We start from the raw sequence: 15,454 nt of genomic DNA, 5'->3' as shown, positions 1-15,454 counted from the left end.
TTCAAGGGGATGAGAATGGAGACTCGGCATTCTCACACCCTCAAGTCCTCGAGTTCATTTTGGACATGGAATGTGTCGAGAGGCAATCCTTTCTCAATCCACACCCCACTGAGCTCCCAGCCCGAACGAACCTCTTCTCGTTCAGGGCTCCCAGCCCTTGGGCCCGGAACACTCAGAGGGACGCTTACTGCCCTGCCCAGCAGGGAGCCCCCGCGGTGCTGAGCAGGGTCTCGCCTCTGCAGCTCCAGCTCGAGCACAAGGTATGCATGGCAGGTGCTCGGCGAATGTGGGAGGGAGGAAGGGATGGATGGACGGACGGACGGATAGGTGGCTTCTGGTACACAGTGTGTCAGCACCCCACAGACTGGGCAAACGAAACAGTCAAGTCTTTAAACAAGTTAATCCAGGAAATCCACTCCATGCGGCTCCCCTCTGCAGATATTCACAACCCCCACCCCCACCCCAAGGCGTCTCTTTAGCTCTGATTACCTACCAAGGCCAGCAAATCAGGTCAGGCAACTACACATCAGCACTGTAACTTAGGCAGTTTGGACCACTGCAGTAAGGGCATCCCCTGACCAGGGCTCCCTACATCAAGGCCAAGTCAGCAGGGGCAGGCCCTAGCTCCCGCCTCTGCCCAGTTGCTCCCAGTGAGAACACAGTTTTCTCCCTGGCCACCCCCAAGGCACAGCTAGAGGCACCTCCGAGGCCCAGAGAAGGCTCCGGTGATTCACAGAACATTCCCCAAAGTCTCACTTCGTCACTCAGTCGCACATACCATGACATAAGGAGGGGTCACGGCCAGGGCTGACATCCACACTGTGGCCGCAGTGTGGAGCCCACAATACCTTTCGGGCCCATGAAAATCTTTCAGTTTCTTATAAAATCAGCAGGAAAAGAATACAATCAGGGCTTCTATTCTATTATACCAGCTTAGATTTTATTGGTCTTTATACCTATGCAGTCAGAAAACATGCTTTTTAGGTATTTTTTGATGGAGGAAGGGGCCCATGAAGGCCAAAGGGCCCAGCGATGTCCAGACTCAAGGGCTTTCTCATAAGAAGCAGACAACAGCAAGAAGAGCAGCCAACGCTTACATGGAGTTTGCCGTGTGCCAGGCACTCCCTGCAGTAAAAAGCAGTACCGTTTTTTACCCCCATTTTACTGATGAGGGCACAGAAGCACAGAGAGTTTGAGTCATTAACACAAGGTCACACAGCCAGGAAGCGATGGCTCTGGGTTTTCCCTCCTTCACGAGTATGGCCCAACAGGAGGCAAAGCCCGCGACAGCCCGTCTCCAGAATGTGAGGCAGATGAAGGAGACCTCGGTTTTCCCCAAGTGCCATTGTTGGTACTGCCTTACATCCAGGGCCCACCTGGTGAAGCCTCCAAACCAGGAAGTTCCCCTAAAGCTGATGCTGTCTCCGCCTTCAAAGCAGCCAGCAACTTGCCTCCAAAAACAAAGGTCGGTTTCTCTGGGGACATTCCGAAAAAGAAAAAATCAACGACTCTTCGTCTGGGACCTCACTCCTTGTGCGCCTGCGCATTTGTGGTTATCTCTATGTTCGGGTGCAGGTTTGAACGTGGGGCACATGGCTCTGCACGTGTTACAGAGAAGTGGGTACTTCTTACGTACGACACTGGTACGTGCGTGTCTGTGGATATGGAGGGGTGGGTGTGCGTGCCTGTCTGTCTGTCTGCCAGTCCCCGTGTGCTTGTGCAGCTATGGGCAGGTGCACGGGACTGAGGTGGGCACCAAGAGATTGCTGTATCTCCGAGTGGAAACCAGCAAACTTCCACACGTAGAAGACCAGTTCATCATTTCCCCAGGTTGCTCGAGAGAAACTGAGGCCCATGGGTGCCTGGGTGGCTCAGTCGGTGAAGCGTCTGCCTTCAGCTCAGGTCATGACCCCAGGGTCCTGGGATGGAGTCCCTCATCAGGCTCCCTGCTCAGGGGGGAGCCTGCTTCTCCCTCTCCCTCTGCTGCTCCCCCTGCTTGTGCTCTCTCTCTCTCTCTCTCTCTCTCTCTGACAAATAAATAAGTAAAATCTTAACAAAGACAGAGAGGGAAACTTAGGCCCAAAGAGCTTGCCCAAGATCCAGGTCCCTAAGTGAGATAGCAACCAGGAGCCTTCTCTCCAGCTGCCCGAGCCCTGTCGCCCCCAAGACCTGCCACGAAGCTCGGTCCACATCTCTGTGTCCAACATTAGTCTGCAGGCCAGGCAGACCCTTTGCAGAGCTTGGCCACCAGCTGCTCTGGGTCTGAGGTGGATCGGCAGTAGCCACTGACCCTGCTGTCAGGACCGGCCCCTCGAATGCAACAGAAAGTTCCCCACAGCCTGAGATCCCAACACCCCAGACCTGGGGCTTGAGATCATCACAGCGGGACCCCCTCTTAACCATACCCTTACACTCCCTGTCTTTATGTCTCTTTTTATCAAAACTTTCTTGATTTTTATATGACCAAAGTAATACGTGCTTGTTTTTAAAAAGAATCTAAGCTGTATAAATTACATAAGTTAGAATCCTTCCCTACCCTCAGATACCCACTGTTAACAGCAGAGTGCAGAGTTTTCTGAATTGCCTTTAGGAAATAATTCCTAAGGTGAGCAGTGGGCTCAGTTCAAAAAAAACGACTTCCAAGGAGCATCAGATGAATAGAAAGGGGAGGGAGAGCAGAATCTAACCGGGCCGGCCAAAGTCAGGCATTGGCTCAAATGGCTTACTACAAGGCCCTACAAGAGACAGGCCGACCCCAAACTGCCAGGGCTCTGGATGGAAATTCTGGACACGCAGAGCTTTGGACCCACCACAAACCCCACCGCAAACCCAGATCTGCCACCTGACCCTGGCATTCAAGTCATGGAGCCTTGGGACTGACAGGAGCCTGGGATGCATCTGGTCCTGTGCACCCATTTTAGAGACAGGGAGACGAGGACTTTGCAGGGACATAAGTGGGCTGGCTCTGGGGAGGAATTTGGCCACCTGGGCACCTTCCAGGGGCTGCCTGGACCTCAGCCTCCATCGGGGGCAGGAAGGCAGGGGGTACCCCAAGACCAGACAATATTAGTCGAATGAGGGAGAAAGAAGAGAGGAAGAGAGAGAAGGAAACAGTGTATCACCGCAGGATGAACCCCAGCCTGGTGCCAGAAGTCCTGACTTCAGACGCTGGCTCGGGTGCTGCCCCACTGTGTGACCCTGGGCAGTTGCTGACCCTCTGAGTCTCAGCTTCCTCCTCTTCCTTGAGCGGATAAAAGCATCTCCTTCGTGTTGTTGGGACAATTGGGTGACTACTAGAAGTACCAGGCACGATGCCCAATAGATGATAACTAAAGAGAATGAGTTAGGGAGATAGGATGAGAACAGGCTCCAGGCAGAGAGGTGGGGGATCCCCCAAACCTGCAAGCCTCAGAATTTGCTGTCTCAGGAGATTTGGGAGAGCCATGCCTCTGAGCCAACCGCATCTCCTGCCCAAATTAAACAATAACCACCCAAGGTCAGGGAAAGGGCCTTGTCAGAACAGGTTTCTTTCCAAGGGGCAGCTCAGCCTTGAGCAGGTGGGCCCACCCCCACACCTGCCTATAAGTGAGTCCCCACCTGCCTCAACAGCCACTCGGTCCTGAGCTGGTCCCACTAGCAGCATGTTGGGCATCACTGTCCTCGCCACGCTCCTGGCCTGTGGTAAGCTGTGGGTTGGGAACCAGCTGCGGCCAGCTGTCTCCCGGGGACAAGGAGAGGAGCAGGGGGCCCAGAAAAGGAGTTTTGGGGTGACCAGCTGCATGTCAGCTAAGCCACTTACCTGCTTAGCAACTCTGTTTCCATATCTGCAGAACAGGGCTAAGGATGTGGCCTGGGGACACAGTAACTACCCACCCTGGGCTCACTCCAGGGACCATAAAGGCCTAGCTTTCCTAGTGTTGCATCTCTGCCTTGGGGATTGATGCTTGTGCTCACCCGTTTTGGGGGCCTCCTCCCAGATAGGAATCAAGGCACTTGGCTTGAATGTCACTTACTCTCAGCGGGACCTTGACAAGCCCCTTTACCTCTTTAAATCTCACTGACCCTTTTGACAAATGAGAGCACTTGATTAAGAGTCCTTCCAGCTAACAACAACAACAGTCATAAATAATAATAGCAGCTCCTGTTTGTTGCATGGTTACTACGTGCCGGGCACTGTGTTAAGCCCTTTACATTCAGGAGCGGATATGATCCTTGAGAGTCAGGGCCTATCAATATCTCCATTTTACAGATAGGAACGAGGCTCAGTGAGGCTCGGTATCTTGCCTAAGATCACACGACTGGTTAGTGGTAAAGCTGGAATTTGAGTCCGGGTCTGTCTCCATGCCGAGCATATGCTCTTGACCTCTCCACACGGCTCCCCAGCTCTGACAGTCTGGACCCCTGGATTCAGTGCTTGCATACCCCCATTATGCTGTGGTCTAAAAAGGGACCACAGGTAAGGGTGAAGGATGCAGGTAGACCTTGGCGTGCACACACCCCTACTTTTGTATTTCCTTCAATGTGTTCAACATTCACTCTGTTCCAGGCCTTTCACCAAACTCTTCCTATGCATTGTCTAATTCTTCAGGACAAACTCACCAGGTTAGCACCATTCTTCCCATTTCACAGAAAGGGAAACTGAGGCCCAGAGAGCTGGATGGCTTCCCCAAAGCCGTGCAGTGAAACCTGAACCAATGTCCGCCCAGCCCCAAAGTCTATGGTCTTTCCCCCTGCCCCTTCCCCGCTGGGGATGCCGGCCCCTCTCACCTGTGCGCTTCCTTTCCTGGGTCCCCCAGCCTCCAGCTGCGGGGTCCCCCACTTCCAGCCCAACCTATCAGCCCGAGTGGTGGGAGGAGACAATGCCAGGCCCCACAGCTGGCCCTGGCAGGTAAGCATGCCGCTGCAGGGGTGGGAGGCGGGCTGGAGAGGGTGGCGGGGTGCGGGTCCCGGGGCTGATGCATGGCCCTCCCGCGCCTCGCTTCAGATCTCTCTCCAGTACCTCAAGAATGGCAAATGGAGGCATACATGTGGCGGCACCCTGATTGCCAATAACTACGTCCTCACAGCTGCCCACTGCATCAGGTGAATGGGGTCGGCGCCCAGGGGTGGGAGCCTGAGAAGCTGCTTCTATTGAGCACCTACTACACACTCCAGGCACTGGGCTGAATAAGCTACTTACATCCAGTAACTCAGCTGTTCACTTACTCATTCAACACGTATTTATTGTGCACCCCCAATGTGCCAGGGAACACAGCAGCAAGGACAACTTCTGTGCTCTCAGGGAGCTTAGACTCCAGCAAAAGAGCAACAGGCCATTAAAGAAGTAAATAGATAACATATCCGGGGGCAGTGAAGAAAAATAAGGCAGGATAAAAAGTACAAGGGGTCCTATTTTAGATGAGGTGGCCAGGGAAAGATCTCTCTGAAAAGGGGGTATCTGAGCAAAGGCCTGAAGGAAGTAAGGGAAAGGTTCCCGGGCAGAGGGATCAGCCAGTACAAAGACCGGGAGGAGGGAGTCTACTTGGTAGGCTGGGGAAATAACGAGGAAGCGGGTGCGGCAGGAGTAGAGTGTGTGAGGGGGGCAGGAGGGGGGTGAGAGAGGAGATCCTATGGGCAGGAAGCAGTGGTGACTTGGACTAGCTTACCTCGCAGCCGCCCTGGGAGGTGATTCCAAAACTGTCTTCCGCCACACGGATGAGGGAACTGAGGCCCGAGACCACCCACCTAGGAATCAAGATAGACTTGACTCCAAGAGCAGGGTCCTTACCCTGAGCCCTGGGAAGGGTCAGTGCAGATTGTCTCTCTGTGGTCAGTGCAGAGTGTCTCTCCCCCCCCCCACCCCCACTCCTGCAAACGATTCCTACGGTGGCCACAGGGCTGGGTCACCAAAGTCCTGAGTTCCCTCCCTACACCACTGGCCAGCGAGGGTAGGAAGCCACGCTGACCCAGCCCCCCCCGCCTCTGCTCAGCAACACCCTGACCTACCGCGTGGCCCTGGGGAAGAACAACCTGGTGGTGGAGGATGAGGAAGGCTCCGTGTTTGCAGATGTGGACTCCATCGTTGTCCATGAGAAGTGGAACTCCTTCCTGGTGCGGTGAGTGCTGACCGTCTTACGGCCCCAGGGGGGAAGCGCGCAGGGAAGGAGGGGGTCCCCTGACATTGAGCTGCAGAGTCTGCCCCTACCCTGTCCCTGGACCATTGTTCCCATTTCACAGAAAGGGAAGCTGAGGCCCAGAGAGCTAGATGGCTTCCCCAAAGCCATGCAGTGAAACCTGAACCAATGTCCGCCCAGCTCCAAAGTCTACGGTCTTTCCCCCTGCCCCTTCCCCGCTGAACAGCCAGCAGATGGCCCCTTTATGCAAAATGGGGAAATGCTAAGTGGAGACCGACTCCCTTCCCATCTCCCTCATAGGCCAAGTGTTCCCAGAGGGTACACAGGGAATAAAAACCCCAAGGCCCCCACGATGTCTTGCCTGAAGTCTCTGAGCCAGGACTCACCTTTATGGAGTGCCTACGGCATGCCCACATTGCAATAAGCACTTTATATGCCATGATTTGTTTAATCTTCCCGACAGCCCTAGACAAGGACCCAAGACTCAGAGAGGTTAAGAAATACGCCCCAGGTCACACAGCCCAGTATGTGGCAGAACGGGGCATCAAACCAGGTCTGTCTAGGGTCACCAACTTTCATTCTGTTAACATGAAAATATTAAAAATCGCATCTGCCAGGGCCCCTCTTTGATTATTTCCAATTGGCTCTAGTTTCTGGCTGATACATAGTCTGCAGTGGCTTGGAAAGCTCCTGCCTCCCCACTGTAGAGCCCTACGGGACCCAAAGGCAGACGCCTCCTCTAAAGGGGCGGGCCGTGGCGTTAGAAGGCGGATCGTTTGTCCAGTAAGGAACGGGCGATCTAGGATATTCATGGAGGACTCCCGGTCACCCTAGGCTTGACTCCCAGCTAACAGTCTGGGCTGCTTAGCACTGACTTGTGCAGCCAAGGCCCTCCTACGCACTCACCACCTCCACTTTGGCCTCCAGCAATGACATCGCTCTCATCAAGCTGGCAGAGCCCGTGCAACTGAGCAACACCATCCAGGTGGCCTGCCTGCCTGAGGTGGACTCCCTGCTGCCTCAAGACTACCCCTGCTACGTCACAGGCTGGGGCCGCCTCTGGAGTGAGTACAGCCCCTCCTCCGTTCCTCCCCCCCTCCGCCCCCCCCCCCCCCCACATATCATGAGAGCCTTCCTGGAGGAAGCAGCTCCCGTAATAAGCATACCACCCACATTTACCCACCACTTTTCCTTTCTGTCTAAACATCTTCTCACATTTTTTACCTCTGTAATAATAACAGCTAATATTTACTAAGCACGTACCACGTGGCAGACGCTCTAACAAGTGCATTGAAGGGGTGTTGTGAGGATAAATGGATTAGAACTTGTCAGGTGCTTAGAACAGTGCTTGGCGCATACCTAGTGCCATCTAAGTGACTACAAAATAAACTAAATAAACCACTGGGGCAGGGGATTAGAACCGGATGCCTAAGTTAAAAGGTTGCATGCAAATAAACGAAAGTATGGGAGACTTAGAAGAAAATGCACATCAATACTTGAAAAATCTTGGAGTGAAAAAGACCTCTGCTGACGTGACACCGAAGGCAGAGACCTACAAGGAAATGACTGACAATGGAAGCCACAGAATCCAAATTAAAGATAACTCCACGGTTATTCCTCTAGGGCTTTCTACAGATTAGTTCTGCTTCCAGTGGGCTCCCTCTGTTCCACACTTAGAGGGGTCTTGACCCACACTTTGGGACCGTAGGCTCAGAGTCGTGCCTCTCGGTTAAGGGCCCATGGGTGGGTCCCACAGAGTCTAGCCAGAGCTCACTGGGTCCTGCCCCGGCCCCACCCAGCCCTCTGTTCCCTGAAGGCTCCGCGCTGCCTGGCTGACTCAGGGCCACCCTCTGTCCTCTCTCCCAGCCAACGGCCCCATTGCCGACGAACTGCAGCAGGGCCTACAGCCCGTGGTGGATCACGCCACGTGCACCCAGAAAGACTGGTGGGGCAACATGGTGAAGGACACAATGGTGTGTGCCGGGGGTGACGGTGTCATCTCAGCTTGCAACGTGAGTGTCCGGGGCCCTGCACCCTGTCCCTCCTCCAGGTGGCCGGGTGAAAGGGGCCAGGGAGGAGGGCAAAGGAGGGTGGGAGTGGGTGAGCCACCCGAGGGGGCCAGTGAGCCCTTTCCTTGGTTGGGCGCAGGAGGCTTAGGGGAAACCCGTCAGCCCCACCCCTCAGCACTGCGGTGAGGGCAGCAGTACCCAAGGAGCATGGGCATCCGAGGTGGAGTCCCAGTCCCACCATCTGGTGGCTGGGCCATCTCATGCAGGCTGCTCACCCTCTCTGCACCTCAGTTCTCCCCTCTATAAAACGGAGACGCAGTGAGCACAGGGCTGGTGTGAGGACCGAATCTGACAAGTATAGAAGAGACTTCAGTGAAGTCTCTGCACATGCTCCTCCACGCCATCAGCTCCATCGATCCAGGGAGGCAGAGGACTCAGGGAGTCCGACACAGAAACATCTAGAACAACCAGAAACTGTCCTGTTTCCAAACACACAGCCCCTTTCCCCACTCCCACCTTCCTCACTTTCTCAGCTCTCCAACACCTCTCCGGGCTCCGGGCATCCTCACCTACCCGGGCAGCTCGCAGAGCCTCCCACACAGTGACCTGAACAGCTAGGGGAACCGGGGCACAGAGAGGGTTATCATTAGCCCAAGATCACACAGCAACCTAAGAGCTAGTCTGGCACCCCCAAACCGCATCTCCTCTGCCTCCCTCACCATGGACGGGCTGAGGCCAAATTAGGGGGCACTGACCCATATCCCCCACCGTGACCCGCCCGCCCCTGCCTCCCAAGCCTGCCTCTGGGAGAGGCCCCGTGGCTGACGAGCGCCTGGTCTGGCACAGGGGGACTCAGGCGGCCCACTGAACTGCCAGGCTGAGAAGGGTTTCTGGGAGGTGCGGGGCATCGTCAGCTTCGGCTCTGGGCTGGGCTGCAACACTCTCAAGAAGCCCACGGTCTTCACCCGTGTGTCCGCCTACATCGACTGGATCAACGAGGTGGGTGCCTGCCTCCGAGCCCTTCTTCCTGCCCCCTCGCCCTTCCCCTACTCACCTGCTCCTTCGCCCACCTGCTCACCTGCTCACTCGTGTGCTTATGCGTTCACACACCCACTCGGGGGGCACCGAGTGCTGAGCTGGGTGAGGTGAGGGGCACAGTCACTGACTTCATCCATTCATCCACTGGCCTCAGCAAATCCTTACGGCTCCATCCCAGGCACCACACCCGTGGCCCCAGAGTGAAACGCGACCCCATGAGAACAGGGCCCAGCAGGGGAGAGGGGTCAGCATGGGTGGTGGGGGAACAGAGGGTCACCCTGGGCTCCGGGCCTTCATGCCGGGGGCAGGGTGTGTTCTGAGCCCCATTTGCCCAGTGGTCTGAAGGGCTGAGGGGCTCAGACCTCTTGGGCAGAGGCGAGACTGGCTTGTCAAGACCCAGGGCTGCCTGCCATGCCCCCGTTCCTACTGTCGGGCAGTGTTCTCTCCAGAAGGGGGTACACACACACACACACCTCCACCCAAGTCCCTCACCCTGTTCTCTGCTCTTCCAGAAAATGCAGCAGTGATTCATCCTTGGGAGCCTGCAACCCCAATAAAACTCCTTCCCCACTCAGGCTGCCTTCATTCCTTGATGTGTGCCTCCCCTGCGGGGTCCCGGGCTCTGTAGGGGCTGCCCCTTGCCACACCAGGGATGCAAAGAGAGCCCCCCTCAGCCAGCCTGGTTAGACTGTGGGGGAAGCTGCTGGGGTGCTAGCGGAAGGGGAATCTCAGAAAGCCCCATGGTAGCCTGAGAGGATAGGAGTTAGGACACACCAGACGCTTGCCCCCCAACATTTCACAGGCTGTGAACCACAGTCGCCTGATCAAATCACTCCCTTCCTGATCCTTCCTCCACAGAGGAGTCTGGTGGGTCCTCAGGCCCACCCCCCCCCAGCTGCAGGTGGACAATGGGGTCTCCCCAAGAACAGCTCCCCAACCTGAAAACGATGGCCAAAGGAGGATGCCCGTTACACTAGGTGCCTGAGAAAGAGGCTCCCAAGTAGGCCCCCACCCCAGAGCAGACCCCATGACTGCTGTCAGCCTGGGCTCTCTGAGTCGAAAAGTGTTTCATGAGCCCTGACTTATGGCAGCCCTGTGCTGGGCACTGTGAGAAGGACGAGGCCCCAGCGCCTCCCTCAGGGGGCGCAGGTTTGAGGAAAAGAGTGGTTTCCACACATAGTCGCAGCAGGTCAGAGCTGGAAAAGCTTGCCCTGTATCAGACGGGCAGGGAAACTGAGGCCCAGAGAGAAGACAGAGCTGGGCCAGGTCAGGATGACCAGTAACACATGACCCCCAGAGGCTCGGGGAAGGGAGCCCTCCTGAGACCAAGAAGAGGGCAAGTGGAGCCCGAAAAGAGGGTGATCCAGTGTCCAAGTGGGGCTCTGGACCCCTGAGCATGGTGCTCCTGAGAACACACTCACCTGTGGAGGGAGTGCACCCACCCGGGCTCTGGACTCCTGCTGGGAGTGTCCCCGGCTACAGCAGCCTCTGTCTGGTTGGTCCTGAGCTGTCAGCTTTCCCCCATCAGAGTATGGCTCCTGAAGGTGGGGACCAGACACACCTCCCATACCTTACTAGACCAAGGCGATTCTCAGAAAAGATTTCAGCTACTCAACAAGCAGCCTGGCATCCACTCAGTCCTGGGAATCCAGGGTTGGTTCAGACAAGATCTCTGTTCTGCAGGAGACAGATCGAGAGATTCTTGAATTCCCTGGTGTGAGTATGGAGGTTGGAGTACAGACCAAGAGCATAGAAAGGGGAACTGCAATCAGTGTCCGTTGGGGGGAAGAGTCTAGGATGGCTTCCTGGAGGTGGTGATGCCTAAGCTGAGTCTTAAAATGTGAACAGAAGGTACCCAAGTATAGAAGATGCTGCTGGTGGCTTGACCCAGACTTCATTCCCAGCCGCCTCCTTTTGAGCCTGTCTCTGTGTCTACTGGAGGTTATAAATGCTAAATAGTTGCTGTCCTCAGGTCCCTTACAGCTACAGTAATAAAATAAAAGCTAACACATATTGAGCACTTACTATGTGCCAGGCACTATTCTACAGGTTTTTGCATGTATTACCTCACTGAATCTCCAAAACGACCCTATGAGGTGTTTTACCAATGAAAAAATTGAGGCTAGAGAGGGCTGGTGACTTCCCAAGGTGATTTAACTAGGAGGTGGTGGGGCTGGGATCCAGATGTTAGTGTTGTGGCTCCAGAACCCATGTTTTTGACCACCATGCTCTTGACCACCATGCTCTAATGCCCTGCAAGAATATGAATATGTATGTGATGCACGGAGCTGAGGCAGCCATCTTGTGGCCAAGAGAACTGCAGCTATGAGCTCCCCCATCACCATGCTGCAAATCCAATGCCAGGAACCAGGCTCTGAATGCCTTACTATGTGAAAAAAATAAACCTGCATTTGTTTTAACCACTGTAATCAAACCTGTATTTGTTTTAACCACCATAATCAGGTTGTCCATTACCTGCAGTTTGGCACACCCCTCACTGATACCCGGGGAGATAACATAAGGGATGGCTTTCCTGACTGAGAGAGAAAGGCATGGAAGACATCTCCAAGCAGCAGGTGTTGCTAGAGCATTAAGTACAGGACAGGGATAGAGGAACCAACGATCCTGGTACTGAGTAGTTTTCCAGGATGTGCGGACTTTCAGAGCGAAGACTGGGACAGTCCCAGACAAACCGGGATGGTTGGCCACCCAGGCAGGGAGTGACAAGAGATGGGTCTTGAAAGTGAGCAAAGGCCCTTCACGGACAGCCTTGTGGCTATGGCAGAGGACTGTTGGAACTTTATTCTGAGGGCAGCGGAGGGCCATAGAAAGGTTGTAGATAGAGAAGGGACCCCTGGGTGCGGATATGTGCCCCCAAAGTGTGCATCTGACAGCTGTACGCAGGGTGATTTGGAGGAGGCGAGAGTGGAGGCAAGGAGGCCAGCTGGGAGGCTACTGTAATGAACTGGGACAAAGTCAACATGGCCCGACCTAGGCAGGGATGGAGAGAGGGGTTCAGTAGTAGTTCAGCACTTATTTAAGAGGCATCCGTGTCGTGCTGCAGAGCTGCACCCCCCATCTCAAATCTAAATAAGCTTTTGTGCCTGTGTTTGAATTGCCCAAATTACTTTTTATTCGCTAATAAAGGATAAAACATAACCCATGGCTCTGTTCATTCAACGAAAGTGTAAAATTCTCAGACTCGGGGATGAGAGCTGCTGTCGTGTCCCCCGCCTACCTGTGGCAAACAGAAAAACAGCCCTCCCAAGATGTCCACGTCCTGATCTCCAGAATCTGCAAGTGTGTCACCTTGTGTTGCAAAAGGGATTTTGCGGATGTGATTGATGTGTGGCCTCGGGATGGGGAGAGTATCCTGCCTTGACAAGCTGAGCCCTATGTCATCACAAGGGAGGCAGGAAGTTTGGAGGCAGAGGGGGCATAAGGGATAAAGGCAGGAGCAGGGGGTCAGAGTCAGATGGAGATTTGAAGACGTTCCGCTGCAGGCTTTGCAGCCGGAGGAAGGGGTCACAAGCCAAGGAAGGCAGGCGGCCTCTAGAGGCTGGAAGAGGCTGGGAAAGGGGTTCTCCCCAAGAGCCTCCAGATTGAACCAGCGCTGCTGTAGCCCATTTGAGACTGACTGTGGACCTCTGGCCTCCAGAGCTATAAGAGAATTACTCTATGTGTTTTAGGCCTCTGCATGTGTGATCGTTTGTTAAAGCAGCAATAGGGAATAAGTACGCCATCCCTCCTCCCTTCTGGCAAAACCTAGAGTATGCTGTGGGAGTGCAGGGAGAAGGAAGGGAGGGGTCATGAGAGACTCCCTTGGGTGACAGCAAGGATCAGTGGACTTTGTCAAGAGGTCACAAACCAATGCTTGGAAGCAAGGGAAAGTGGGCACTGGGGCACTGAACCTCCCACCTCCATCTTCTGCCTCGGCAGAGGAACCCCTGGCCTGGGGGCCCAGAGCCCCACATGCCAACGACCACTGAGTGCTGTGGGTAGCTTAACGTAGTCGCTGAGGATTGAGTGCTGGTGATCTGTGTGCCAGGCGCCACCCCAGGGCTTCAGGGGGCCAATCTCTTAATAATCATGACAACCCTGACTATTATCCCCCTTTACAGATGAAGAAATTGAGGCTGAGAGGTCTAAAAACTCTCCCAAGGTCACACAGCGAGTAACAGGCACCACAACCTAAACCAAGCCTGTGTGACTAACAACTATGTTACTCTGCCATTAGTCCCCAAATCTTAAGGACACCCCCCTCCCGTGCCTCACCCCCGGCACAGTGCAGTCCCCTAGGGGCCCTGCCAGGGAGAGGTGCAGCATGGGTGTGCTGACAAGCCTCAAGGAAGCTGCCAGTGAGTCCAGACTGACAGAAAAGCAAGAGGAGAATTCTTTTTTTAGTTTATTTTTTAAGATTTTATTTATTTTTATTTGAGAGAGAAAGCGAGCGTGCACACACACGCACACAAGCAGGGGCAGAGGCAGAGGGAGAAGCAGACTCCCCATGGAGCAGGGAGCCCGATGCGGGGCTAGATCCCAGGACCCTGGGATCATGGCCGGAGCCGAAGGCAGACTTCACCGACAGCCACCCAGGCGCCCCTCGAGAGGAGAATGACTGCTCACAGGTGTTCACAAGCATCTTGCACGCACCATATCAGCTAGTGGTGACGTGAATAGCCCCGCGTTGACAACCAACCACAGACCCTCCATGGCATCCGATGACAAGCATTTCCTATTCACACATCTGAGGTCAGTTGGGAGTCAGTTAGGTGGCCCCGATGATTTGGGCTGGAATCACCCCTCTAGCCAGGGCTCTGCAGCCACTGAGCCGGTCTGGCTGGGGCAGCTCGGCTCCACGTGTCTCTCACCCTCCTTCCGGAAGGACACGGCAGAGTGACAAGGCCAAAGGCATGAGTACAGGGAAGGCTGAAGAATCGGGCCCACATTGGCAATCCCAGCCCCTCCACATTATCTCTGGCACAAATTAAGGGCACAAACTATGACAGGGCAGAAGGAAGGGCACTCACTGGACCGAAGCTCCGCACTCCACCACCACTGACAAGGAGGATCATGGCCGAGTCACTTAGTCTCTCAGAGCCTCAGTTTCCCTACCTGTAAAATGGGCCTCTGCCCATTGCTCTCCCTGTCGGGAGCCAATAAAATAACGGAGGCTTGTGATAAGTGTCATTAGTATTAACGACCTCACACCTGGGCCCTGTGAGCAACTCTTCCCTCTTGCTTTCATTCCTTTGGCGACAGAGCCTCATTCCCAGCAGGCCTATGTGACCAGTGTCTGCGAAGGTTTGTTTGGTGGCAGACCAGGGTGGGGGATGTAAGGACAAAGAATAAACACAAAGTCTCTTCCCAAAGCATCAATTTCCTATGAAGACTGGGTGGGAAGGAAAAAAAATTATATTAAACCCAGCTATGCTATGAAGTAAGCTGCAAAATTCAGATTCAGCTTTCCGGAGGAGAGAGAAGACTTCTGAGACCTTTTGTGATGTGACTGCTGAGTGCCAGACGCCAAATCATTGCTCCACTGCGAACTAGAGCCTGCAAACCAAGTATGTTTTGTAAATAAAGTTTTATTGGAATGCAGCTATGCCATATGGCTGCTTTTCCGCTGTACCAGCGAGCTGACTGCTTGCAGCCAAGACCGTATGGCCCGAGAGCCTAAAATATTTACTATCTGGTCCTTTGCAGAAAAAGTTTGCCAACCTCCATCTACTAGGATCCTTTGAGGAAAAGTTTGAAGAATGCTGTGCTATTCTAATACTTGAGGCCTGCAGGTCTGAGGATTTAAGAGTGAACATTTTAGGGGCACCTGGCTGGCCCAGTGGGTCAAGGCTCTGGCTCTTGGATTTCGGCTCAGGTCCTGATCTCAGGGTCATGAGATCGAGCCCCGCCTTAGGCTCCACACAAAGTGCAGAGTCGGCTTGAGATTCTGTCTCTCCCTCTCCTTCTGCCCCTTCCCCCACTCGCACTCTCTCCCCCCCTCAAATAAATAATAAATAAATAATACAATCTGAAAGAGTGAACATTTTAGTACACATTTACTTGCCTTAACCCGGTTCTTCCCATATTTCAACATGCAAAAGAACCCCCTGGGTATTTTATTAAATAAACGGCAGATGCTGAATAGGCAGGTCTGGGTGGGAGGGTCTGCATTTCTAACCAGATCCTAACCAGATCCTAAACTATGCTGCTGCCGCGGGTCCAGACCACCCTCTCTGAGGAGCAAGGATCCAAACCATGGGCTTAAGGTAAGTCCTGTAAGTACCTTTTGAAGGA

The 15,454-nt window shown here is 54.3% G+C and overlaps 1 protein-coding gene across 1 annotated transcript; it reads left to right on the top strand.

Moving 5' to 3' along the window:
* Nucleotides 1-3,641: 3,641 nt before the first annotated feature.
* On the top strand, nucleotides 3,642-9,687 carry CTRC (chymotrypsin C). The gene is made up of 8 exons (XM_025855924.1): nucleotides 3,642-3,681; nucleotides 4,797-4,888; nucleotides 4,985-5,082; nucleotides 5,970-6,095; nucleotides 7,041-7,177; nucleotides 7,980-8,125; nucleotides 8,969-9,121; nucleotides 9,673-9,687. Exons 1-8 carry the CDS (start codon nucleotides 3,642-3,644, stop codon nucleotides 9,685-9,687), a joined length of 807 nt encoding a protein of 268 aa, XP_025711709.1.
* The last annotated feature ends 5,767 nt before the right edge of the window (nucleotides 9,688-15,454 follow it).

Source organism: Callorhinus ursinus, unplaced genomic scaffold (assembly GCF_003265705.2).
Source record: "Callorhinus ursinus isolate GAN/ISIS: 27379988/994484 unplaced genomic scaffold, GSC_fseal_2.0 scaffold18, whole genome shotgun sequence".
Taxonomy (NCBI): Eukaryota; Metazoa; Chordata; class Mammalia; order Carnivora; family Otariidae; genus Callorhinus; species Callorhinus ursinus.
The sequence above is the reverse complement of the archived record's forward strand: the minus strand, read 5'-3'. Positions and strand labels throughout refer to the sequence as shown.

Coding starts and splice junctions, on each gene's coding strand:
- CTRC (XM_025855924.1), top strand. CDS start 3,642: ATGTTGGGCATCACTGTCCTCGCCACGCTCCTGGCCTGTG. Junction 5,083..5,969: donor ACAGCTGCCCACTGCATCAG/GTGAATGGGGTC, acceptor GCCTCTGCTCAG/CAACACCCTGACCTACCGCG. Junction 8,126..8,968: donor GTGTCATCTCAGCTTGCAAC/GTGAGTGTCCGG, acceptor GGTCTGGCACAG/GGGGACTCAGGCGGCCCACT.